The following is a 21317-nucleotide window of genomic DNA, read 5'->3' as shown; positions in this document are numbered from 1 at the left end:
AGAACACATACACATACACAAATACACAATTATAAACAGATATATGGCCAAATTTGCTTATTTTAAAGTACTAATAGCCTAACTTTAAGAGTTATGTCCTCATTTCTTTCTAGTAAAAAATATACTCACAAATAGCTAATTAATTCATTAGTAAAATAAACTCATAAAATCAGAAAACAGGATTTTATGAAGTTGCATAGATATAAATTATAAGATCAAATTAACAAAACTCATAAAAAATGCAAGAAGAAGAGACACACGGTCTAGCCATTTCGTTCTAAATGATTCTTTTGCTGTTTTCCCCCTCCTGGCTCCACAGTGCCTTTAGAGACATTTTAATTTAATTAAAATATATTTTCGGAATAATAAGCAAGCCATGCTTGCTCAGCTCCAAAAAAAAAAATCTTGCATTGAATAAAGAGTCTTAAATTCTGTTAGCAGATAATTTGTTTTTGATGTCTACATTTTGGCTATAAATTGTTCTTTTGAAATTTGAGAGATAAAACATCTGTCTAGCAATAATTTTACTATCTCAGTTTCCAACTTAATAAGTCATGACAGTTTTCAAGAAGAGAAAATAAAAAAAAACATAGTCTTTGACTTGAATATACTTTATGGACAGCGGTCATTAGCTACTGTCAGCCAGACAATGTGACTGCTGTGGATTATTATGTTGAGTTGCCGGGCAGGTGAGCACAGGCCTCAGAACTTGATGCTTTCTTTAATAAGCAAGCATTTTTTCCAGTTTGTATTTATTCTTTAAAATATTTATACACACACACACACCATCATCATCATCGATCAGTCAACTCCTCTCCCCCATTCCATTTAAAAAGTGAAATAAATAACCAGAAGGAATAAACATGTGGAGTGTATTTATACAGGCCAAGTAGGATGTGGTGATGAGGTTTCCTATCCCCATGTGTTATAGGAGCAAAGGCTAAAAACTACAGAGCCATTGCATACATTTTCTCCAAAGGGCATTTTCAAAGTGAAGGCTTTGATCCTTAGACTAGGCATTTCTATAATATTTATGTATTTTTCTTAAATACAGATGGGTCATTTATCTATCATGGTTATAATTTATGACTATAAAAGTCACGTGATCCTGCCAGATAGCAGTGTCCTTCCTTTTTGTGTAGCCCAACTGAACACTCAAAAACCTCTGTTCAAGATTGGGTAGTCCTGGAAGGAATCTTGTAGTCAAAGAGTCTTGTAATTGCATTTTGATGGCATGAATATCTTGGCTATAATAGATAATTTGTTCACACATACATATTCTGGTTAACTGTAGTTTTAAATTTATTTCTCACTATATATTGAAATCAAGAAAATAATGATATTAATGTGTTGGGGGAGGGGGCTGCCTCCTCTATGCTACACCGATGTGCATGTCATAACTTAGGATTCATGTATGCATTGCTTGATATTTAAGACATATCATCTATCTGTTTGAGTGTTTATTCTTTTCTATGATAGACCTTCAGAGTCCTTTATTCTGCACATTGAAAAGAATAGAACTTTGTTGCTATTTATAATTCTCTTACTGTAGGGATCACACTGTAGCTCTTGTAGACCAGGCTGGCCTCGAACTCCCAGAGATCCGCCTGCCTCTGCCTCCCGAGTGCTGGGATTAAAGGTGTGCGCCACCACTGCCTGGCTGTAATTTTCCTTTCTTTATCAGTTCATATGCATATATCTTTTGTTTTCTTGTTAGTAGCTGCTCTTCCTGGGGCTAATGTAATATCTATTACATTATATGTGACTTCCATTCCCTGGGAAACTGCTGTTGTGACATAAGGATATTTAAGGGGCATCATATTTGTGTTTGGAAACATTCCATCAATTAATCTTAAGGAGTCAATAATATATAAATGTATGATCTTTTATTTATCTTATATTTGATACCCTTTACCAATAGGTAGAACCATCACACTTAACAGAGATCCTCTTCTCATTCCAGAGAATTTAATGTGAGACTATAACACCACAAATAAAGACAACATTGTTGATTGCAAAAATGTAAAAAGAGAATAACTTCACTCTTGAGATGAGATTTCATTTGTACATGTGAACATAAATTTATAGAAGCTTGGGCTATAGTCACTTCATTATGTATATATTTTTAATTCGTCAGTGTTTTATTATGCTAAATTTACATATTAGTCTTTGAGTTTTCTGGATTATGGTATTGGATTTGACACAACCTGACAATGTTTGGAGCTACTACATAAGTGTAAACATGAATATAATCCCAATAATTGTTTTAGAATATTCTGCAAAAACTAATAGGTTAAAATATGTAAAAATGTTGAAAATATCCACAGCAAATTTCAGTAGCATACTTTTTTTCTAGTATACACGTTCTCATTTTCAAATGGGATAACTAACCTCCGTTTTCAGTAGCGCCCCAGCCAGCAATTGAACAAATTCTCCCTGGACTGAATATTTGATTTTCTTCTGGTAAACAAATAGGCTGGATATGATCTGAAATAAAACAGAATATTACTCATGTGTCTAGTAAATTTAAAAAAACATTCAACGTTTAATATAAAAAGTTTATGTATGAATTTCATTATACATGAACAACTTCAACTATTATGTGGCAAAGGCACTTGAGAACAGTCTTTATTTGTCTGTGTTTGATGGGATGGTGAACTCTGGATTCCTCTCCATTATTCTCTAATTAATCTTTTTAATATACATAATGCTTTAGTTCATGATTTATCATTCATTTTGATTTTCATTTTTGTATTTGATTTTTAAATAACCATGGTGCTCATTATAAAGTAGTTCCAATTTTGTAAAAAGTGAGGACTGTTCTTTTAAATTTTTGTTTATTTTCATTATGTTAAACTTTTGTTTATTTTAATTATACGTGTGCATATACATATATGAATGCTTATGTGCATTTATTGATATGTGTGTACATGTATGTCAAATATCACACATTAGCATATTGAAGGCAGAGGACAACTCTAGAAAGCTAGTTCTTCCCCATCATCTTGTGGGACCCAGAAAGTGAACTACGGCCATCAGGCCTGTGTGAAAGTGCCTCTACCTGCCTGTCTTTGCCTGCTGAGGCATATTGCTTGTCTTTTTAATGTTCTTTCAAAAGGTTAGTTAAGAAAAAATATTGGATGGTGTTTTAAAATATTTTTGACACATTGAACCACATTAAAACTACTTTTCCTCCAATTGTTTTATTTGGATCCCGTGGAAGCATCATGTTTGACTATTCAGCATCAACTTACAAGTCCTTTGATTTTAGTAAGCTTCTGATGCCCACTGGATGCATGAAAGACATAGAAATGAAAATTATCTTTGAGGACACTGTGATGCTACTCAGGACTATAATGGCCTGCTTTTCCATAATCCATATGTGGACCAATTCCATGAATTTAACTCTCATAACAAACACGAATATAATCCTGATAATTATTTTATAAGATTCTGCAAAAATAAATTGATTTTACATACAGCGACAATGTTGCCCAACCGGGCTTTAGAAAAGACTTCAGAGTAATGGCTTAGATTGAACAGAACTCTTTAGGAGAAATTTCACTTTATCGGGTGATAGTTTATAGGCATTTGAGACAATCCTTCATTGGTTGGTCTAGTGATATTTTTGGGTCTCATTTAAAACTGTCTCAATGTGTATAACATATTTCATTAACCTATCTCTTTTATCTTGTATCTTGCTTCATGCATTTTGGCAGATAGACCTATGTTTCCATTGAATGACCTACATGAAGAGGACTGGTTGAGATCCTGCTACTTCTCTATGAGAGTTCATTTAACCCTGAATTGCTACTGATGATATTTCAAGTCTCACTTTGGGTTGCTATGAGCAGATTAGATGGCTAGATAGAGTTCTCTTACCTGTGTAATTCACTTTAAACTCAAGGTGCAGCATAACAATGTCACTGAACTTTCTTCTCCTATCATAATGAGGACTGATGACAATTTGATCGATTACCCGTCTTTCTACTTGAGGAGAAGTCAGATTCGATTGCATATGCAGGCCCAGGACTGCTGTCCACCTGGTTGGATCTACATTTCGTCTGAAGATTGTGATAAGAAAATATTTTCAAGTTACTTTTCATCTAGAAGAGAACTTGTCCAGACATTATCGAACAAAAAGCTAGAACTGACAACATTTCCATTTTATAGTATTCCTTGATTCCTCTAAGCAGTGTTTCTTTGAAGGTACTTTTTTTCTTATTATATTTCACTGATACAGAAATTGGGACATACTTAGGGACTGCCATTTCATGTTTTGATACAGGTGTATATATGATATTGAAATGTTTCAGTCAAAGTAAACAGTACATTTTCTCTAACATTTATTATTTTCGTGAAATTACTCAAGATGCTTACTAACACCTTTTTGAAACATATGTCACTATCATTTGTAGCCATACTGTTGTTCAATAGAAAACTAACCTCTACTTTATATCCTAGCCTTACTTTTTGATCAAATTTCCTCCGATTCTCCTCTGTTTGTGCTCCTTATCTTCTGGTAATCACTATTGTATTATTAATTTCATGTAAATCAAATTTGCTGGGTTCCACTTGTGACTCCATTTTAATATTCCTAATTAAGTTACAGAAGCTTAATTAATGTTATTTTTCTTCTGCCATGTCTTCTCAAACATCTTGTGTTATTGTATCAGTTACTTTTCTATTGCTATAAACAAAACACTATGGAAAAGGTGACTTATATAAGGAAGAGCTTATATGGCTTCTGCTTCCAGAGGAATAGACAGAAAAGCCTTCATAGGGATCATTTCTGTTGAAAAGGAGTGATTCGATGTGTTTTCAATTTTTCCTTTCTTCATAGATTCTAAATACTAGCCAAAGTGGAAGAAGTGGGCTGGGAGTATAGCTCAATGGTAGAATGCTTGGTTAGTATGTGCAAGGCCTTTGGATTGCTCGCTAGCTCTGAAGAAAAGGTGATAAGGGAAAATAATAGAGTGTAATATAATAGAAAGAAGGAAGAAAGGAAAGGGAAAGAAATGATAGGAGGGAAGGCAGAAGACAGAGGACAAGCGGACGGGTCGTCATATTGATAGCAAACCCTGATTCTTTGGATGCTACTTGGATGTTGCTTCTTCAGGTGTAGAAATTGACTTCATTCTGTGAAATTTTACCTCCATCTGCTAGGTGTGGTAAAACTGATTATCTTAGAATTTAAGGAAAGAGAAAGTTTGGGAGGGATCAGAAAGGCGTGCCCTCCTGACCTGTCAACCCCAAAGACTAGCACACATGCTAGGACAACAATACCGCATCAGATAGGCAAAGTGAGATCATCCCCACATAGTGGTGTTGCCTCAGAAACCAATGTTTCCAGAAATAAAAATAGTATGAGAGACATGGAAGAGAAGCATAATAGTGGAACAGACAATAGCATAGGTAGGATTTTGTAATTGTAAACTGAACCCCTCCTCCATTTTAACATTGCTATAAATGACTCAAGAGCAGTATCAGCAAGTTTGTCCATAACCCTGCTTTCTCCTAGCATAGGTTGTTGAATTCTAATTATTCTCTTCTGAATAAGATGAAGACCCAAAGAATACAGCCAATTATAATTTTAAAAAGTAAAATTTAAGATATTTCTGAAATTGAAACTGCAGGGTAGAAAATCCTCCAAGAATTATCAAGAACAATCCGGAAAGCAACATCAGCCCAAATTGTATAAAATTGGTCAACTTTCAGCAATTTACACATCAATTAGTAATTATCATGATTATTCTAGTCACTATAATGACTTGGTAATGGAAGGGCATGAGGCTACAATAAGTACAAAAAGAAGTAGTAGTATTACGAAAAGTGAATAGAAAATTAGTGTATGCCTGATTTCTATCCTGCTCCTGAGTAAGTAAAAATATTGTTGAAGAGAACGAAAGCAAAGTAGAAGGCACTGGGAGGTAACCACAAAATCATCATTATCTGCCTGTGGATGATTCATAGAAACAAGGAATCATTCGGAACTCCCTCCTTTGCATGACTTCCAGAACAGCCCATGCACTTGTGGTTTCTTTTTCACTTAACTCTACCCACTCCTGCTCTCTTTTTTGGCAACTCTAAGTGTTAGAATATTTTAGGATTCTGCTTTAGGCCTATATTATACATTTACTCTATAGATAAAGTTATCCAGTGATACCATGAATTCAAATATTAACAGCATGTTATTATACTTCAGTCCTTGTTTTTCTAGAATTTAGAGCCAAATTGACCAGTATCAATAAAGACCTACAACCAGACATTATGTAGAGAGACAGTCTAAATTGGAGGTTGCCATCAGGTTCCTCCCCCTCAGCTTTCGGAGAACTCCAGAAGAGGGGGAGGAAAGACTGTAAGAGTCAGAAGGGATGGAGGCCATTAGGAGAACATGGCCCATCGCATCAACCAAACAGGGCTCATATGGAATTACAGAGACTGAAGTAGAAAGAATAGGGACCTGGACGGGTGTGCACCAGACCCTCTGCATACATGTTATGATTGTTAGCTTGCTGTTTCTGTGGGAATCCAAACACATGAGCAGGTGTATCACTTATGTTTTGCCTGCCCTTGAGACTCTTTTCGTTTACTAGGTGGCTTTGTACAGTTTTGATATGAGGGCTTTTTGCTTTGGGATATTGTGTCTTGTTTTGTCCTGTTTGGCTGTGGTCTCTTGGAGGCCTGTTCTTTGCTGAAGAGGAAATGGAGGAAGATGAGGTCTGGGTGGTAGGGGAGATTAGGAGTACCTAGAAGGAGTGGAGGGAGGGGAAGCTGTGATTGGGATGTATTATGTGAGAGAAGAACCTATTATTTTTAAAAAAGATAGCTGAGATTTGTATAAAAACAAGAAACCTTAACTTCCTTTATTTTTACTATGTTTATGTTCTTATTTCCTCATCTCAACATTATAAATTACATCATACTCACACTGTTACTTTTAGTCACCCCTGAATTATTCCTCATACCTTTTGCTTATGTGTCTTTCTTACTAAATTTCCATCATCTTCAACTGTGATCCTAGGGTACCATCATCAATTTCTATTTGTTTTTATTTTTTTGCAATTTCAGTTTTTCTTGGCAGTTTTCTTCCTATATATCAGCCTGATTAGATAAGGTTTTTCTTCAGCCTCTACAAGGTTGTTCATCATTTATTATGGCCTTACGATTCCTCATCTAGACTGTACTTCAATATCTAATATTATTGTTGCCCCTTAAAGAACCACATCAAGTAGCAATATGATAAAGAGTAAAAATGTTTACATGGTAGGCTTGGGCCTATACAAAATAAAATGCTCTTTTGTGCCTTCTCAGATGACCCTGTTTGCTCTAGGACACCTTGCTGAGGGAGGAAATAGCTCTCTATAGGTTGAAAGAGAAAAGGGTTCATGGTGGAAACTGTCAGTTGTTCACACAATCAGGAAAGGATGCTAGAGATAAAAGGGAATATTATGGCTGAGGGATGAGGGCAGAGACATTAGTGGTGAGAAACAAAGAACTTGCAGTTGTGTAAGAGACAACTAAAAGGTCTTGAAAGGAGGCAGGCTATGAAAATTAAGGTCAGTGTCAGCATGCCAGCTAGTTAGCTTTCCTGAGACCACATCCAAATCTCCCAGGAAACGTGAGTGTTATTGCTTTTTTACAGATTCTTATTTCTTCTGAAGGTAATTGAAACAATATCTAAGGGAACCTTCCTCTTTTTCAGTAACGAAATGCCAGCCTATCTTGTGTTAACCCACATTAACTAAGAGCAACTTTACAGACTTTTTGTTATGTATACTTTGGTAAATATACAAAGAGAACGTAGTTTAATCAATACTGCGTGAGGCCCCTGTGAGGTCGGAGGCCGTTAACAACAACTAATTACTAGCAGACAGTCATAACCGAAAAAAAGGGACGGGGCGGGGGGACAGATACAGGTCTTCAACTATCGCTTATTGAGTGAGCGGTCCATGAACAGTACACAATCACTTCCCTGGTTGGGTTAGGGGATTATGCACAAATCACATGGACTGAGAATTGGCTCAGGATCTGATAGCCCAGAGAACCAACCATTTCACAACAATTATCACCACCATTGTTATGGCTGTACTATCAGCTCATAGCTTATTTCAAAGGCTTTTTCTTCCAGTGGGACCGACTCCCCTTCCTCATTCAACTATCGAGAGTTTTTCTCACTTTTTCTTAATTTATCACATTTACTTAATATCTCTTAATAAAGCTTGCATTGTTCTTTGCTTACTCCTAGATGAATATGCATATTACGTCTTTATTAGCATCACACAGAGGACATGGAGACACTGTCTCAAGTCAATCTTTGGTGATGGTGAGGGTTTAGCACCCTGGTGTATGTATGATTTATGTACAACTGGGCCCTTCATATCCATACTCACCCATAGACACAGTGTGCAGCAGACACTAGCCATTCACTGCTGACGAGAGACGCACCACAGAGCAGCTGGTCTCTGTAACTGTCTCTGTAATACAGAGCCACAAGCCAGGGCCACGACCCTGCCTCGGCATCACTTCCACCAACGATCTTTGGGTTGACATTCGAGGCCACCATTTTTTCTCCACATGCTATCACAATAATTGAGGAAATGAGATATACCATATTTTTATATGAAAATTCAAGTGCTGACAAAATAACTTCAAGTGACATAAAATTCTGTCTGGAATTTTAAATTGAAGGCTTAAAGGGTGACAAATACTTACATTTATGGTTACAATGTAGCATAATCAATAAATTTTGTGAGCACTGAAGACTACAATAGAAAATAAGTTTTTGTTAGTTAAATAGACATTTAAATATGTATAGCAGATTTAAAATTCAGGAAAAGCTGAAATCCACAGAAGAAAATGGCCCACTGGAGGGAGGAGGGGAGGAAGTGTAAATTTTTGAATGGAAAAATAAATAAATCAATCAATAAATAAATAAGAAAATGACCCACCTGAATATCAGATAGGGCTGTGTTTACATTTTTAAACTTATTCTTTATATAATTTAAAAAATTACTCAGTATCAACATGATTATAATAAAACCTAGTGTATTGGAATTTCATGGGGACTATGAGAATATTTTGCTTTGGAATTATCATGAATTAAACATAATTAATATTTGATCTATGATACATATTGCCATTTTGCTAACACCAACCTTGGATTTCATTATTTTCTCATTCTTAGGGAATATGTTTCAATACCTTTAGTATTTATTCAAAACCAAGTACCTATGACACATAACGGTTGTAAATTTTGAAGTTTTGGTGAGAGTAACAAAAAGTGATTTTTTCCCACAATTTTATGAATAGATAATGAGTATTTACTACAGGTTGTATATTTTTAGCATATGAATTTTCTTTCTTTATTATCCAGAAAAAAAAACCTTAATGATATACACTATCCCTTTATTTTGGTGACACTATTGAGCAAATTATGAATTACTTGGAGAAAATCACTTAATACTGCAAATAATTTTGAGAATTAAAATAACTTCTGAAGAATTAATGGAAAGAAAATGTACAACTGGGTTATGTTGCACTAAGAGATGGTTCATTCAGGACACAGTAAAATTGGTTAGTGCTGCCCAGATTGGCAATAATTGAAACTAATGAACGGTTCATGTATGTATTTACCATTTAAAATATTTAGACTATGATTGGCTGAAGTAACAGAAATTAAGACTGCCAATGAGGACCAACTGATGGCAATCAGCCTCAATATCATCAATTTCAGTGCTATTTAGCGATGACTCATCCTGCTAGGCTGTGCACTTCCTTCTTCAAGTGAAAGATGAATAAACCACAGGCTATGTTTCTAAGAGAGGCAGACGTGTGCACGGAAAGCATGAAATAATAAATAAGCACAGACTGCTGAAAAATTATCACCTACAGAGCCAAAAACGTCCATAAAGAAAATTTGTTTGTAAGGCGTTGCACAATTCAACCAGCAGAGGGCAATGTTACACCAGGAATCATGGTACTTCACTCCTGCCGCTGCTGAGGCGATCCATGCATTAAATAACACACGTTTGTATACATGTGCAGACATGTAGAATTAAACGTTGTGTACTTAAGTACTTACCTGAATGAGGTGTACAAATTGCTTAAGTTCTTTTACTTTGGGAAAAGGATAAAAGGAAAAGCACAGAAAAATGCTGTATGCTCAATCAAAGCACCTCCGTGATTTTACAACATGCTTGATAAAGCTTATTTATAAGCACATGAGCCTACATCCTATTAGTGATATTCTCTTTTAATGTATAAGACAATTTCAATAGAAATATAGGAAAATGTATTTTATTAATAATCAATATGAGTATGTCTCTTTCTCTCTTCTCTCTCTCTCTCTCTCTCTCTCTCTCTCTCTCTCTCTCTCTCTCTCCCTATATACATATATATCTAAAATGCCTCAAAGCCTGTTTTCTTTATGTGTTTGAATGAAAAGTAGTTTATAGGATGTCTCATAGAATATTTTCAAGTCTCACAAAAACTCTTTTCAGATCTACAGTACTCAGCAATAAAAATCCATATTTAATATGGCTTCTAAGACATTGTTACTAGTCTTCAAAAGAGCAAACACTGCCAAATTAATTTCTATCAAGCACAGAGTAGTTAGTAGTTCATTATCATTTTGACAAGACATTTCTATTTTTCTCTGGTAACTTCTTTCTAATATTTCTTTTTTTAAAAAACACATTTTAAAAGGCACATTTTTCATATGACACTGAATATAATAATTGTCCAACAAATAAATAAAAACATAAATTAGTTACCTAAGGGATTGAATGAGTCATCATGTCTCGGATTTGAAAGTGCAGCATAAAGTGGCCAATTAAGAAAAGGATTGAGGGCATTTAACTAATCTTTTTTGTTTTGGTGTAAAGAAAGGTAAAGAGTGCATCTATAAAGTCTTTGTTAAATGTCATGAATGTAGGTGTAATAATGGCATTGATTATTATCCTGACACCGTTTCATGAGAATGGAATGACATGCACCTTTTCTGAAGCATGTATGCAATTATTTTGAATGACCTTTAACTATTTTCTTTTCTCTTTCTTGCTAGTGCTTAATCTATGAAATATATGAGCAGGTAGAATTCTCAATGTATTGGAGAAACATGAATTTGAGAATGTTTTATAGAAAGGAAGCTGGGAAACCTGTTTGAAAACTTCCAAATGGTTTATCTCACTTCTGGTGAGACTCACGATATCATATCTATCCACATTGATACAAAATACTACACTGCAAAACCCTTTTATTGATACTAAATATGGTCCTTACAAATTTGATTTACTGCTTGAGCTATGGGAGTGCTGGCTTTCACCAATAGTAGAATCACACGATGCTATTTTTAACATTGAGTCTGTTAGATCAAATCCAGTGGACATAAGATGTTAATGCGGAGTGCAATCCCAAGGTCTCCTTGCAGTCATTTCTCTTCCACAGTTTGTCTATAGTGAAATTATAAAACTCAGAGGCCAATTTAATACAAAAATTGCCACTAATGCCTAAATAGGAGAAATTACATAATTTATTCATGATATGCTTTAGAATAGAGGAAGGGTGTTGCCTTACAATACCCTACAAAGGGCTGAAGGAATAAACCCAATGAAAGAGAGAGAGAGAGAGAGAGAGAGAGAGAGAGAGAGAGAGAGAGAATGTAGGCCTAATTATACTATTTTAAAATGACATTCATATAATTTGTTAAGAAAGATAATATTTAATTCTCCATAACCCCTTGCATTTTGACAGTCGTCTGAGGAGTGTTGACCCTCATTCTAGGACTTACAATTTCTTTTTATGAAGTTTAAGGATTTAGAATATGAGAATAAGAAAGGTATTGAGGTATATCATTTCCTTTTCTGTATGCTATAACTTTAGTTACTTATATTTCACTAGACTGTCTTATAAAAATGAGAATCAGATAATCCTATCAGAAAAGACTAGTTAGATGGTGCTTTGCTTTACACAAATAAAGAAACGGAACAACTTTCATGTCTATGTGGTCCGTATATGATATCACTGACATTGACTTCAAAATATTTTCTATCTAGTTCTGTTTACCAAATGAAAATAAAACATCTTAGTGCCCACCTGGGTGTTAGTGTCAAGCTGCCATTAGGGGCTATGTTTAAACTCACAAAAGGTCCATTTCCAGCAGACAACATTGTCATTGATGAATTTGCACTCCTAAGGGAGGAAAAATGACATATAAACAGAAGATAAAATTACCAACAAAACATGTTACATTTTAAATCACTTAATGATTCATATCCTGAAATAAATTATTTGATGGCCTGGGAAGAGTAGAGGGAGGGGAAGCTGTGGTTGGGATACATTGTATGAGAGAAGAATCTTTTCAGTATAATATCAAGTGTTACTACAAACCATTAGCAGAATTGTTACTAAAGACATAAAAAGAAGTCCATTTTTGAGAAATGCCTTTAGTACTGGTTTGCATATCCTACAGAATTTTACAAAGATTGCTACACAATTCTCTTGAGGAACTGATTGTCTTTTCCATTTGTCTTTTCTTTGTGTGTGTATTACTGAATGGATGCCAGTAGTTCAATGGGTCAATTTATATAAAATTTGAATGAAATTTGAGTAAAATAAAAATAAACACAGCATTCATGATTTAGGCCCTTCTTTTCATCTTTCAAGAAAATCAACCCCCTAAGAACTACATTATAGTGTAATAAGTTTTTCAGAATATAGTTTTCAAATATTTTTTTATTTTTTCTTCTTCTGGTATTTCTTTAAATTTAAGGTCTGAGCAGTCTTAATTCCAGTCTTAATTCAAAGACAGAAGACACAAGGCTGCACTGAGGACCTCTGCATCCTGGATCTGTAGTTGTCAACTCGTGAGCTACCACAGGGTGGCGAAAGACACCTCCATGTAAACAAGGCACCCAATTCTGGCTGAGTCCTGTGGTATCAGTATCATCTTCTATGTGTCTTAGTGACAATTTTTTCTCCAGTTTCCTTACTTGTACCTTAAAATTTAGCTAGAGATTCGACTTTCAATCCTTAATCTTGTTTCAGTTCTTTTATTCATTCAAGACCATAATTTTTTTTTTTTTTTGATTTTTCGAGACAGGGTTTCTCCGTAGCTTTTGGTTCCTGTCTTGGAACTAGCTCTTGTAGACCAGGCTGGCCTCGAACTCACAGAGATCCGCCTGCCTCTGCCTCCCGAGTGCTGGAATTAAAGGCCTGTACCACCACTGCCTGGCTAGTTCTTAGCCTTTTGAAATGCCATGTTGGGTCTGCTGTTGCCTCACTAGAATATTCAGTGTCTCCCTAAAATAATACCTAACAGCCACAGTGTGTTTGGATGCACAGGGAATGTGCATGGAACAGTTAATATTCACATAATCAATGAAAAGGAAAAATATTCATAGGGCAACTCCTCCTTCTTCCAGAGTTTACCATAGCCTGAACATTTATTTGGCATTTTCCAGCCACTGAATAGAGGCTCTCTCTAATGCCCCAGAATTTGGTATATTACACTTTCTTTTAAAAAGCAGATAAACTTAATGAAAGAACACAAAGCCACTAATATTCCTTTAATAAAATCCCAAATCGATTTAGCAAAACAAAGAGAAGCATTTGCTATTGTTATTTTTGGAGGTTAAACTATCTCCTCATACCACATGAGCAGAAGAATTACTTTACTTAGGTAGCCATATGCACATGCATTTGCTGCAATTTAGATTTTTTTTTTTAAAAAAAGGTAGAGGCAGACAAGGGAGCAGAGAAAAATGTAGAGTTCAATAAAAATTAATTTAAAAAAGGTAGAGGTGGATATAGAATTCTAAGGGTGTTCTAGTCCTAACAACTTTAATAATGTAACGTAGTTCTAGGTGAAGACTGACACATTCATGTGAGAAGAGAATGTAGATCAAGAGCTCTGAATTTTTCAGCATGTCCTTTTTGGTAGAAGTCATCAAATGAATTTAAAATGCTAGGCCTCCTGAATGAGAAGAGGCTTTGTTTTTTCCTGCTGGCTGCAGGCTTCAGACAACTGGAACTGATTAGTACACTTCTATGCTGTGAGGGTAAAGTCCATGGTGATAATTGCTCTCTAATCTCCCTCCAGACAGCGTTTTTTTCCTTGTGTTTACTCATTGTTAAGAGTTTCTCATTCTGCTGAAGGTCTACCACCTTTGAGCGTTCTTCCAAGAAATTTACTAAGTCTCTTGTTTTCCAGCAGACTTTCACAGGGCGCTTTGTCAACATCAGCAGCTGTCACTCCAGAAAATGTTAATGACCCAGAACTGCTTTAGACCTATGGGATCAGGAAGTTGGGGTGCAGGCCTAGCGCGCGCTGCTGTAACCAGCTCATCAAATGATTCTAGTGTCTGCTACAGAACGGGAAGAGGGTCAGGCTGAAATACAAGCACTGTTTATGAGAGTTGTACAAGGCTTTGTCTCAATGCTTTCATCTTGATTTCCAGCTATTTGAATCTGCTTTCATGCAGAAAATGGAGAACACCATCACGACGTCTACATTAAAATGTATGATTGCAGATATGTAGATTTTTAGACAACTCAATTTCCTTGCTCTTTTCCTGTTCCTTTGAAATTTCTTTAAGATAGATCCTTCAGGACCTATCAATATCTATGGAAAGGTAAGTAAAATAGAAAATATTGACTCATGATTTTTATATATATCTTATAAATATCTTAACCTATCCTCTTTATCATGTATCTACTGTTGGTGACATATGGTTGGACTCTGCATAATGACTTTACCACATGGGTTCTAAAGGAAAAGAAAGCTAGAGGATGACCTTTAAGAATAATGGACAGATGTTCTCCCCTTGGGAATCAAAAACAATGTTCCATGGTGATGTTGGTGCTGCCCCGAGATCAACTGGAGATATATTCACATGGAAAAAAAGACGCATTTTCTTTTCTATGTGATTCAGGTGAAAATTAAACAATGAAACAGACTGCACTTAATTATGTAGCTATATTGACTGAGGCTTGCTACGCATCCCAGACTGATGTTAGTTTTATTATACATCCCGAGGTAACCTTGGACTTTCAATACTCCTGTTTCAGTCTTGTGAGCTAGGATTACAGGGGTGCAGCATCTTACCGTCGCTGGTTTGCTAGAAAACGATATACCTTTACAACAAAATCTATCAAAATAGTCACATAAGTAAAATTCCATGTTTGAGCTCCACATCAGAAACCTAAAAGAATTGTAGTTTGATTCACAATAGCAAAAGTTTAAGAGAAACTATTAATAATGGTCAAAACAGTAATCAATAAATGAAAAATAAAATATTAACAATCCTTTGTGATGCCATTGTAATGAGTCTTTTTCTGTCCCACCAGCCAGCTCCCAAATGAACTGGAGACTTATTATTAATTATGAAAGCTCAGCCTATAGCTTAGGATTGTTCCTAACTAGCTCTTGTAATTTAAATTAACCCATTTCTATTAATCTGCCTTTTACCTTGTGGCTTCTAATCTTTATTTCTGTATGTCCAGCTCTATCTATGTCTTGTTGTCATCGCCCCTGCACCTCAATTATCTGCTACTGCTTCCTCTCTTTATCTGGAGGTTCCACCTAGACTTTCTGCCTATCAATTCGCTGTTTAGCTCTTTATTAAGCCAATCACAGCTGTATCTTCACACAGTGTACAAATATTCTATAACATGTTGACACTTATTTTTGAGAAAGTTCTCCTAATTGGTATGAATGGAATCAAGATGATTACAATCAATTAAATTTTTATGATGATTTCCAGACCTACGGATTTTGATAACTCCAGTGCCCACCTCTACAACTGTCTGGAAAGATTAGATATTTAGTATCATACCATACAGTTTTACCTTATTTACATATTAGTTTCTCCCAGCAACCTATTTCTAAGCTATTCTTATTATTTCTATGGCTTATATTCCCATAAAGGGCTCTTCTGACTTGCAGAAGTCTATTCTATGCGAGAAGAGAAGCATATACATGTAAACATTAACACTTTTTAGGTCATTGATGAATTATAAAAATACAAAAGATTCTAGGGGGAGAAAAAGGGCTATCCCCAGGCTGCTTGGATGGTATTCAGTCTTCAGCCTCTCTTCTCAGGCCCTGCTTAGGTTGCCTCTCCTTTGTCTTGCTACTCAGACTGCATTTGCTGAGATAAGGATTCTCGCCTGCAGCCAGAGCTTAGGTAGAGATGTTTTAAGCCTTTAGACACACTAAAGCTGGAGGAATAATAATGTATGCTGCAAATACTGCAGCCTGGCCCCGTAGCTCATTTCACACCCCAAAAGGTTTAAACCGTGAATAGAGCCAGGTGGGATTAAGCTAAAAAAGCTTTTAGAGAATGAGGGTCTTTCTTTTCGGATTGGAGGAAAAGAAGGGGATTGAGTTGGCAGGAGAGAGTTCAGGACATTTATAGACAGGGGGTTGGTGGTTGGAAGAGAGTCCGGACAAAGTATTGCACTCTGATAGTCTCAGCAGTAGGCACTTAGGTAACACTGGCTGAACTGAATGTAACTCAACTGCATGTAATCTTATTCATTTACTACATTTATAGTAACACACTTACCATTCACCTAGAGACACTTTTAGTGAGTAGGCGAACTTAATGAAGTTTAGTTTTCTCTGACCTAAGTTCTTTAAAGTTTGGGACATTTGCATAAAAGTAACGAAATGTCAATAGAAGAGTTGTCTGGACCTAGCCAATCCCTCCTCTGTGCATTGCTCCATAGTCACAGCAAAAGAGAAAACAATGGGTCAATCTTGCCATTGCTCTCTACTGTCTTACAGAAGTAATGGTGTTTGAATGAAAACAGACTGCTGGCAATGCAACCAAAAAGGTGTCTGAGAGTTTTTTTTTTTTTTTTTTTTTTTTTTTTTGGTTTTTCGAGACAGGGTTTCTCTGTGGTTTTGGAGCCTGTCCTGGAACTAGCTCTTGTAGACCAGGCTGGTCTCGAACTCACAGAGATCCGCCTGCCTCTGCCTCCCAAGTGCCGGGATTAAAGGCATGCGCCACCACCGCCCGGCTGAGAGATAAGGTTTTTAGAAGCTTATCAAGGAGGTGAGTTCTGTAGACAGTATCTAGAGTATGTGAATAGCATGCTCTCCCTTAAGTTTATCTTCTCAGTGTTACTGGTTTTATTTTCATTAATTTTATTTATTGTATGTATTGATATTTGTGTGTGTGTGTGTGTGTGTGTGTGTGTTGTGAGCTAGACAACTGATGTATACCCAGACATGCATCCTGTCCTAGCTCTTGGATTATATTTTGTTGGCATCCCTTCCCTATGTGCCTTCACCAGCCCTGTAAGGTAATGAATTGATATGATATGAATTTTGGAAGCTGTCAAAGTATTGCAGTTCATTTGCTCCTCAGTTATTTTTAATTAATGAATTTTTAATTTTGACGCAGGGGGAATGGGTGTAATTTGTATGCCAGATAAATGATAAGTTCTCAGTACAGTGCATCATTTACTGTCATCATTTTGGTAGTCATTTTCATACAGTAGGAATTATTTTTCCAAAAACTCATCTAGAGCTTCCTGCAGTCCACCACACCTTAGTAATATGGAGCTGCGACTGGAGAATAGTCTCAGCAGCTGAAGGTGCGTGCTACCAAAACTGAGAACTTTGGTTCCATTTATTCCCAGGAACTACAGGGCATGTAGTTCTTTTTCTCATCTCCCTCTCTCTCCGTCCCTGCTCTGCGTGGTGTGTATTCTCATATACCTATCTATCCCTAAGTAAATAAATGAAATGAAAATATAAATATATTATTTGGAAGTTTTAAGTAAAAGGAAAAAAAATAGAAAACAGAATGTATTTGGGGGACCATAAGGGAAGGGAGAAGAAGAGAGAGAGAGAGGAAAATGAGGAAGAAAGAGGAGAGAGTGGGAGAAGACAAAGTCAGTTTCTTTCTATCCTGCAGTTCCTCTGGATGAATGGACTTCTTCGGGATGAATGGAACTCAAGTTCTCCGATTTGGTGGCAGGCACCTTCAGCTGCTGAGACTACTCTCCACTCACAGCACCTTATTTCTATGGTGTTGGAGCTCAAGAAGCTCTAGATGAGTTTTTGGAAAGATAACTTCTGCTGCATGAAAATGACTACCAGAATATTTTGTAAAATGAAAATACAGAGTCACCAACATTAAAGGTAGTAGTTAAACCTTTTCTGATCTTTCTCATATCTTGTCCTGATGGGTTTTCTTTGTGTTGGGGGTGGGAGGCTGCATGTGTGTTCACAGTTGTAGTAAGTTAATGTTTTCCTATATACTTGAAGACATTTAGGACACTGACAGAAATTACATGTGGGAACCAGAATACTATCAATTTATGCCAGTATAGAATGCCAATTTTAATTTCAGGTTTCAGTACTTTGTGTCAAATTGTGGAAATAAATTAAATGTGCGTTTGTGTGGGATCTTTCTTTTTTTTTGAGATCATAAGATAATGAAAACATTTCTCCATTCCCTGTCCTCCAATTAATTATGGCAACTTTATTTTAAATACAGAATTCATTCTCTACCTCAGTATTTACCAATACCTCACAATAGAAAAACATTGATGCAAGTCTGTTTTTTGCCCAGATTTGAGACTATGAGGATAGCATTAACTAGTCTGGTTTGTAAGGTAGAGACATGTTGCATAGAACTCTTAGGGTTAACAATTCTTCCTGGAATTCCTAATCAGAAAACAAATAATTAGCTCAATTTCTCACTAATATTAGTGATTAATTTTAATATTTTTTTGCAAGGCATATCCCATGGGCATGGATTGGGCTGTAACAATGTGGATATCCTTCTTAGAAAACATGATGGAAAAACTCATTGTTAATTTAGCATTACACTTGCCTCAGTGTAAAGATTCTTCTTTCTTACTTTGATCAAAGACATAAAAAGTGTTATTCAAAGTGCTTTTTACTTATGCATGCTATAAATGGAAGGAAATTAAAGTGTTTAATATAAAGGAGTAAAGACTGATCAAATCTGCCTCATGCGATTTTCTCAGATCTGTGGGGAATTGCAATTCATAGCCAATCTGCATAAATAACTTTGAGAGACTACAGGGCCTGCTTAATAAATTAGATCCTAAATTATTTCCCACTATACCAAACACATCATTAAAACCCACCAAGTTTTCTTTCCATTTCCTCATGCCAGTCTAGACAACTCTCATTAATGCTGTAATGTTCTTTCGGGCACTAAGGCGCTATGGAGACTAATAAGCATGCATAGTGACAATGACTAACATCTTTGCACAAATTACCCGAATTATTTCAGAAGAAAGCAAGTACCTGGACTTTCTAAAATATATTATATCTAAGACAATGGATAACATCACTTATTATTATTATTTTTTTGTACTGAAGGACCCCATTTCTTGGTCTCCAAGTCTTGCTGCAGGAACTATGATCCACAGGAAATAAGGTCAGAGAACCAGACGGTATAACTTGAGTTGATATACCATGCCAATAAATAGGACTCAGTGCTTTAGAACTGATTTGCATTCACTCAACGTAGGCCAGTCTCTTGAAGAACTTTGCTGATATCCCGTCACTGAGTTCAAGTCTCCCGCAGCACCTTTCATTTATATAACACAGTAATTTTCTATTTATGTGTTTATCCCCACCATATAAACATGTAAATCCAAGTCATAATGTATTTCATGGACTTTATACAGTGTCATTACCAATGCTTCTATTTTTGAATCAGGAATAATCAAAATTAACTTACAAAGTTTAAATGCACTAAAGGTACGCGTATCAATTCTAGTACATTGTTTCACATCTTATTTAATTCAAATTAATTTAAACAATTTCTTTTACTTTTTTCATCTTTGAGAATATAATTACAATATTTTCCCAATCACTTTCATTAATTCTAGCTCTTCCAAATACCCCCTTGCTCTCTTTCAAATTCATGACCTCTTAGTTTATTGTTATTATATAGACATACAAACGGTCACACACACACACACACACACACACACATATATATATATATTCATGTCTATATATATATATGTATATAGTCTCCTCAACTGCATTAATGTAAACTAAGTCCATTAAGGAAGTCCTCAACTTCCCCAAACTTTTAACAGAAAGGAAAAGGCCTCCCTATCACCTCTGTGAAATTGCTATTGAGTTAAAACATTGTTAAGTATGAATCCAGAGATAATGTCACTATCAAGTGTTTTACTTGAAGTTAGAAAAATGAACAAACTGTCAGCTTCTGTATTTTGTTGACTCTTCCAGAATAAAAAATGTCACCTCCGAAGTTATTCCTCATACAACCTGTACTACTACACAGCTCTTTTTTTAGATGCTACCAAAACTGAGGTGATTTTTTTAGAATACAATCTATAATGTATTACAAAAAGGATGGAGCTTGCACACGTATGAACATATAAAGTACAAATAATTTTTAATTGACACTTATAAATTAAATTGATGATCATCTTTATAGTGTGTGATAAAATTCTCTTCTTGCCTTTTCTTTGATGGGAATCACCTTTTAAGATGAAGCCTGGATCTCTGGTATCCCATTATGAACGCACATAATTTGAGGAGACAAGGGAAGCTAGAAACTTTCAGCCCAATTATTAGAAATTCTGCTGTTTCTAACATTCCACATGAGACTGAAAATTATCATTTACTAAAAATATCTGTATATAGTAGCTGGGTTTTATCATGGCATTGATACACAATAGGAGTCTCTCAGTCAACTAGAATTCACACAGGTTTATGGAGAAGTCTTGAAATTGTGTTACTGGCTGCTACATGGTAGGTTATTTTCAGTGAGACTGTTTTTGAGTTCTAAATGAAAAGAAATCTCTGTGCTACCCAGACAAATTTTTGTTGTTGCTTTGAGACTTCATGTCACTATGTAACTATAAATGTCCTTGAATTTGCTGGATAGACTAGGCTGGCATTAAACAGCAATTCTCTTGCCTCTGATTTCCCCATGGTGATAGTGTAAGCACAGGCCATCCCATTCTCTGGAAATCCTGTTAGGTGACCCACTAGTTAGTTAGCACAAAGTATCCCTTACTGAAAAGACAACTTATTGCACTTGTTTTCATGAATTAAAAGTAGTTCAAATATTGGCCAAAAGTTCATGTATAGATTTTGGTGTACATAAATCTGTTTTTCCTCCTTAACTTTATATCTTTATTTTAAATTTCTTCAGATCACTTAGATTTAATGACTATTACTATTAACACATGAAAAAATAATTTCTGTTCCATTTAAATATGTTCGCTGATGGAAACCAGGTTGCCTAGCTACCCATCTGATGTATTGTTAATTCACATCTCTG

The 21317-nt window shown here is 35.6% G+C and overlaps 1 protein-coding gene across 2 annotated transcripts in view; it reads right to left on the bottom strand.

Annotated features, from left to right (window-relative positions):
- Positions 1-21317, bottom strand: part of Tmprss15 (transmembrane serine protease 15) — a 100532-nt gene that overhangs the window by 5917 nt on the left and 73298 nt on the right. For both annotated transcript variants that reach the window (XM_050148935.1, XM_050148936.1), the window contains exons 21-25: positions 12097-12192; positions 8716-8765; positions 8394-8580; positions 3883-4064; positions 2392-2487 (exon numbers count right to left, since the gene is read on the bottom strand). In XM_050148935.1, the coding sequence (XP_050004892.1) occupies positions 2392-2487; positions 3883-4064; positions 8394-8580; positions 8716-8765; positions 12097-12192 (611 nt within the window). The remainder of the gene's footprint in view (positions 1-2391; positions 2488-3882; positions 4065-8393; positions 8581-8715; positions 8766-12096; positions 12193-21317) is intronic.

This window comes from Alexandromys fortis, unplaced genomic scaffold, assembly GCF_014885135.2.
Source record: "Alexandromys fortis isolate MF-2015 unplaced genomic scaffold, M_Fortis_MF-2015_v1.1 scaffold_4, whole genome shotgun sequence".
Taxonomy (NCBI): Eukaryota; Metazoa; Chordata; class Mammalia; order Rodentia; family Cricetidae; genus Alexandromys; species Alexandromys fortis.
The sequence above is the reverse complement of the archived record's forward strand: the minus strand, read 5'-3'. Positions and strand labels throughout refer to the sequence as shown.